Below are 6,397 nucleotides of genomic sequence, written 5' to 3'. Positions count from 1 at the left end.
TATGTGACATGTATATATTCCTTTTGGATGCTTGGCTGTCATTGATATATGAAGTGGACAATTTTCTTAGTATCTTTCTATCAGATGAATTTATATTGATATATGCATGGTTAATCACCTACGGCATGATTTCCTGTAGGCTAAGTTATTTTCCTGTGGATTGTCCACTTTGTGATCCACTGCCATTTTCCTGTCGGATAGACTGACACGAAATATGATTTTCTTGACGTCCTTTTCCTGAAGGGAGCCGTCACAAGAAGTTGACGCATAAACCTGATGGTCAGCATCTTCCTGTGAGTGTCCGACAGGAATAACCGCCAGGAAAATAATTCCTGTCGGTTAACCGTCAGACATTCACGTGTTTCCTTGTCGTTTTATTCCTGTCGGACTTTTCCTGACGGTTGACTGACAGGAAATGTTTTCCTGACGGTAATCATCAATTTCCTGTGGGTTTCTGGCCGTGGGGAAAAGTACAGTTTCTGGTAGTGGGTAACTGATGACTTTTGGCCACAAACTGACTCAACACTAGACTCATATGAGAGTTTATTCTTACTAAGAACATATCTAACAATAACTGAAGATGGATGCCCCAAGCGACTATGCCACTTTGCTGAAAATGCCTTAGTGACGACATATGCTTGTTTATTGGACCATGATGATGATGATGATATAAGTGGATAGAGACCTCCCACGCACCGTCCTCTAAGAATGATTCTCCCCGTGGCTAGGTCCTTAACCAAGAAAAAATAAGGATAAAACTCTTTAAGAACATTGTTGTCAAGAGTGAATCGATGAACGGAAACAAGATTTTTTTGATGTTTCAGGAACATGCAAGATCTTTTTTAAGTGCAAGTTTTTTACGGGATTTTTAACAATTGAACTACCAATATGTTTTATTTCCATACCAGAACCACTCGCCGTGTGAATTTGGTCGCCTCCATTGTACTTCTCTTGCATCGTCAGCTTGTCAAGTTCCCCGGTGATGTGGTTTGAAGCTCCGGCGTCGGTATACCAGTTGGTATCTACACCATAGGAAACAGCATGTGCCCCCTCTTCCTCATGATCATTTTCTTCATAGCGCCACCAACATGTGCGTGCACCCCTGGATGATGCTTGTAGCATATCTGACATCCAGCGTAGTCACGCTGTTGCTGATCACGCTCTTGCTGTTGCTGCTGTTGCTGACGAGGGCGTCCTCTGTAGTTGTCGCCTCCACCAGTAGGAGAGGGCTGGCGGTCACCACGGCCGCTCCCCCTTCCTCCTCGCCTGCGGTAGGATCTGCCATGGTTTTGGCCACGGCCTCTGTAAGCCGCGTTTGCAGATGTGTGAAAGCTTCCTGAAGATGAATCGCCAAGCATCTCCATCCTCTGGTCAAAAGCAGAAATTTGAGCGAAGAGGTCATCCGCCATGATCAAGTTCTTGACGGCACCAACCGCCGCAACCACAAAATCGTAGTCACGGTCTAGCCCTGCAAGGATATAGTCCACCATCTCCGGATCTGACACCGGACGGCCAACAACAGCTAATTCATCTGCAAGGTTCTTCATCTTCGCCATGAATGTAGATCTTGACATGGAGCCCTTCTTGGTTGTGGTGATCGATATTCTCAGTTTTGTGATCCTGGATTGCGACTGTGAGGCGAAGAGGGTCGTCACCGTTGTCCACAGCTCGAAGGTAGAATCCTTCCCGATGACCTGTCCAAGGATTTCTGGTGTCATAGAGTTGAGTAGGTATGCAAGGACCTGTTGATCTTTGGCGATCCATGGCCCGTACAGCGGGTTCGACTCCATGGCCGAAGTCTTGTCCGCCTTGGTGATCTCCACCATCTTGGATGGAGCAGCGTCGGTGTTGTCCAAGAGACCAGTCACCTGCGCACCTTGCAGGGCTGGGAGAACTTGCGCTTTCCATATGGTAAAGTTTCCCCTTGCAAGCTTCTCGGATGGGGGCGCACCCAGGTTGAGGGCGACACCTGTTGACGACGACATGGAGGCGACGGTGATGTGATTTGGGTTTGTTTTTTGTGGCTAGATGTGAAGAAAAGAGGTCACTCTGATTACCATGAAAGATTTGGGAAGCGTTCCTACTCTTTGATGAGGAGCCGCGTTGGTTTATATTGAACAGAGGCAGAACAGCCCTGCCGTGGCTTACAAGAAGAGGAAACCGATTCAAGGGTTTGGTTGTTACAAGTACTCCTGGACAGCTACGAGAGGGAGAGAGATAGAATATAGTTGAGATTACAATGTGGAGATAAACACAAATTCTAACAGCCGTGACTTCTTTGCCGAACCAAACGCGTGGTTAATTTATTTGGTATGAACTATGAAGGTGATTGTAACTTTCAGCAGCAGCTCTCCGATTTTGTTTCCCTCCGGATGAAATGAAACGAGCGAATCAAACGGAGGATGACTTTCGCTTGGAAACGGCAAAAGCTCTCCAATTTTTTGTAAGTTCCCGCGCACCTCACCGGACGAAATTTGAGAGCCACATCAGTGATCCGCGCCATCACTCTCCCGGATCGACATCTTGACCGTCCACTGCGTCCGGATCCAACGGCAGGCGGACCCTCCTCCCTAGTTAAATTCCCCTTTTCCCCACCGCACTCCAGCAGACGCAGCCACCACCGTTCCCCTCCAAATCCATCCGATCCAATCCGCCCGCTCGCAGCTCAAAGGAAGGAAGGAAGCCGTTGACCATGTCCGGCCGCGGCAAGGGCGGGAAGGGGCTGGGCAAGGGCGGCGCCAAGCGCCACCGGAAGGTGCTGCGGGACAACATCCAGGGCATCACCAAGCCGGCCATCCGGCGGCTGGCTCGCCGTGGCGGCGTGAAGCGCATCTCGGGGCTCATCTACGAGGAGACCCGCGGCGTGCTCAAGATCTTCCTCGAGAACGTCATCCGCGACGCCGTCACCTACACCGAGCACGCCCGCCGCAAGACCGTCACCGCCATGGACGTCGTCTACGCGCTCAAGCAACAGGGCCGCACCCTCTACGGATTCGGCGGCTGATTGACCTGCCGCTGCCGCTGCTCTGCTCCCGCTGTTCCTGTCTTCCTGTGGGTTTCTGAAATTCTGAGTGCGTGCGTTGTGGTTGCATCCGTCTGTGTATGAATATGAATGGAATGGAATAGAATTGTTGGTCCTTGCGGTGTTATCTTGGCTGAATCTCTCTACATGAAAGTAATTTCCATCTCAGAACATTGTACAGCTACGCAGCGCGCGGTAAAAACGTGCTGGGGCGTGTGCCGATCTATGTGATATGCTATGCAGGAACGTTCCCTGAATCGCGTGTATTCTACTTTTTTCATCAGCCGTACTGACCTGTGTCTGTAATCACCGAAGAAAGCTTAACTGCGATTAACAAGAAACATCTCAATTTAGCTAGATGGATTCAGGCAAATTGTTATGCAAATGCAATAGCTAACTTGTGCTAATGTGAAAAAAAAAATCTCAATCATATTGTGCTACTCTGTCACCTGCCATGCTGCTACTGGGATGTTTTACCACTCTTCTTTCGTCTAGCCAATGAGTTGCTAACCTCTGAATTTTAACTCTTGTACTGTATTAGTCATATTTAGAAACGAAATTTCTCACTCCCTAGCAAAAACTCTTATACTGTATTAGTCATATTTAGAAGAGGCCAAATTAAAGTCAAATCAACATTATTGTGGACATGGCTCTAGTACCTCTTTAAGAAATGAAATACCTCAATTATTCATAGGAAAGAAAATATGAACAGTTCGGTTATTATGATCCGGATAGAACTTACACTTGGATAAAACAACTTGTCTGGCGGGAATGAATTAGTCCTCGGACAAGCAAGCAGTGGGCTAGTCCACAAACTCATGTTGCAGGTTCAGTATACTCAGAAGCTGTTTGCATTGTATTTGTGCAAACCCCTAACAACGAGGGAAATACCACGATCAGATCCTCAATGTCTTTAAACCCCCAAATTCACCACTAGTGTAGGTCGGTGCCATCACATTCCTACCCCCCCCCCTTCCGTAACCACCCTGCCCGCCGCTACACACCCTCCTACGCCCACCTTGCTCGCAAAACCTTGAAAGAAGGGATTGTTGAAGAAAACAATACTGTCACCAACAATGTCCGCAAAGGAAGAACAAAGAGAACCAACCTGCCATCCATGAAGACCATTAGAGATTAAAAAACTCACAACCTCATCGTCAACACTGGACTAAATCAAAATGAGGTAGTATTAGATCCATACGACTTTTATTCAACAAAGTACAATCGTCACCATGACATCGCCATGATATTAAAGCCTAACAAAACAAAAACTTTCTACACATCAAACAAGAGGCGGGTATCCTTTCCCATCCATCCCATGTCATCGGAGCGATAGCCGAAGGTGGAGGGTAGCGTAGATTCACAAGGGGCGGCTGCGGGAGGGAGGGGGTAGGTTGGTGAACGTACCACCACAACAGATGAATATCTGATTGTACTTTGTGGAGCACACTTGAAACAAGTTTAGAAACAATTTTACAGTATGCTTTTTTTTACAGAGTATTTAGCAGATGAACTATTTTTTTAAGACAATCTCACGAAGCTTTATTTCAAATCCTCACAATGTTTATGAGCATGACCAAAAGATCACCGGGCTGTCCTACCCAAACATGGTGGCCCACCCCCTTTTATCCTGGGCTCGACCTGTTTACTTTTTTTCCATCTCGTTCACAAAGCGTGCCAGGTTTCCCGAGCGAATCTGCATCCCGATTTTAGGAAGCTTCTATATTCTTCCAGTTTGGTTTTCTTTCTGTTCTTTTTTCCTTCTGTTATTCTTTTCATTTTTTCTTTCTTTTCTTTCTTTTTTTACCTATATGTTCAAATCGACCAATGCATTCCAAATATAAAAACTTTTTTCAAATTTATGATTTTCTTTTAAATCAGGGAACCTAATATTAACGAATATTTTTTAAATGCATGAACTTTTTACAAATTCATGGAACCTTTTTCAAATCCATGAATGTTTTCATATTCATGAACTTTGTTGGATACACAATTTTTAAAAAAATTCCGTTAACTCTTTTCAAATTCGTATATTTTCCAGATCCATGAATATATTTCAAATTCACATTTTTTCCAATCCACAAACCTTTTTTTTCAAATTTGTGAACCTTTTTAAATTCACAAAGTTTTTCAGATTCATGATCTTTTACAAATCCCATGTACTTTTTCTAAACCAAATCCATAAACTTTTTGAAATTTTGCAATCAATTTCAAATTCACCAATTTATGTAAATGTGCGAGCATTATTGAATTTGTGAACTTTTTTCTAAATTCATGAAACTTTTTTTAAAATTTGTGAATTTTTCTAAATCCATGTTTAAAGCCGTCGTTGCTGGTTTTTAAATTTCTGAACCAACAAATAGATGTTTTATTTTTCACATTTCACAGTAGCGAGCTCGGAAAAAAAATTGATGCTTATTAAAGCGGCTCCAAGTGGTCCTCCTAATTGGATTCCAGCATGCAAACCGAGCAAACAGCCGACCCAATATTTTGCACTTGGACGTTAGAGCATAGAGCATCTCCACTCGTTCGGCCACCCAGCACACCCGACGATTGTGGTTTCGCCCAAGCGCCGACACTTTTTTGGCCCCGGGGGCGATCCAGTTCCCAGCGATGCCCCCAGGTTTCGGCCCCCAAGACGTGCATAAGTTTAAATTTGCCATTTCCCGCTACCAAAAAAAAACGCCACAAGTTCGGTGATCAACGGCTGCCACAAAGTTCGGCGATCATCATTACAGTTCGGCGATCAAACATACTCGTATGTTCGGCGTTCAAAAGGAAGGACGCGCAAGCAACGCATCAAACGACGGCGGACTCCTCCAGCGTCGGACTGGTGAGCGTAGGCGTGCTCGGCGTCGGCGTGGCTTCTGTGCTCGGGCTGGTCGGCTTTGGCGTGGCTTCTGTGCTGGGCATCGTTGCGGCATCATCACTCAGGCTTGGTGGCGGCGTTGGGGTCGGCTTTGGAGTTGGCCCGGTCGTCGACGACATCTGGTTCAAGATGAGGCCGAGCTCGGCCAGGTACCATGCCTTGACCTGCTCGTCCATCGTCGACATGTCCCCCGATTAACAACGCCAGGTCGGTTTTCCTCTGGTTCGCAGCGACGTTGGTCCGGAGTAGGTTGAGCTTGACGACGCTGTTCGTCACCAACACCGACCACCGCGGCTAGAATTTCTCTTCCTTTTGGGCGTGGTGGTTCTTGCCGTCATTGATGCATTGCTCTATGGATGCTTGAAGCCGCTCGGCAGCCGGCGCCACCTCCTTCGCCATCTTGGCTTGTTTGTTGCCGTCTGGGCAACCATCAACCGCCCCGGCGTCGCCGCGTCCGGCTTGTACGTCTCCTTGGCCTTTGGCGATGGTGCGTCGGACACCCACCC

At 46.6% G+C, this 6,397-nt stretch overlaps 1 protein-coding gene across 1 annotated transcript; it reads left to right on the top strand.

Moving 5' to 3' along the window:
* The first annotated feature begins 2,647 nt into the window (after positions 1-2,647).
* LOC119323930 (histone H4-like) lies at positions 2,648-3,151 on the top strand. The gene has a single exon (XM_037597643.1). The coding sequence runs from the start codon at positions 2,693-2,695 to the stop codon at positions 3,002-3,004; it is 312 nt and encodes a 103-aa protein (XP_037453540.1). The 5' UTR covers positions 2,648-2,692; the 3' UTR covers positions 3,005-3,151.
* Positions 3,152-6,397: the final 3,246 nt, after the last annotated feature.

The sequence above is a fragment of the Triticum dicoccoides genome, chromosome 6B (assembly GCF_002162155.2).
Source record: "Triticum dicoccoides isolate Atlit2015 ecotype Zavitan chromosome 6B, WEW_v2.0, whole genome shotgun sequence".
NCBI lineage: Eukaryota > Viridiplantae > Streptophyta > Magnoliopsida > Poales > Poaceae > Triticum > Triticum dicoccoides.
This window is presented reverse-complemented; position numbering and strand designations above follow the sequence as displayed.

Bases quoted from the DNA above. Each gene is read 5' to 3' on its own strand.
- LOC119323930 (XM_037597643.1), top strand. From the start codon at position 2,693: ATGTCCGGCCGCGGCAAGGGCGGGAAGGGGCTGGGCAAGGGCGGCGCC.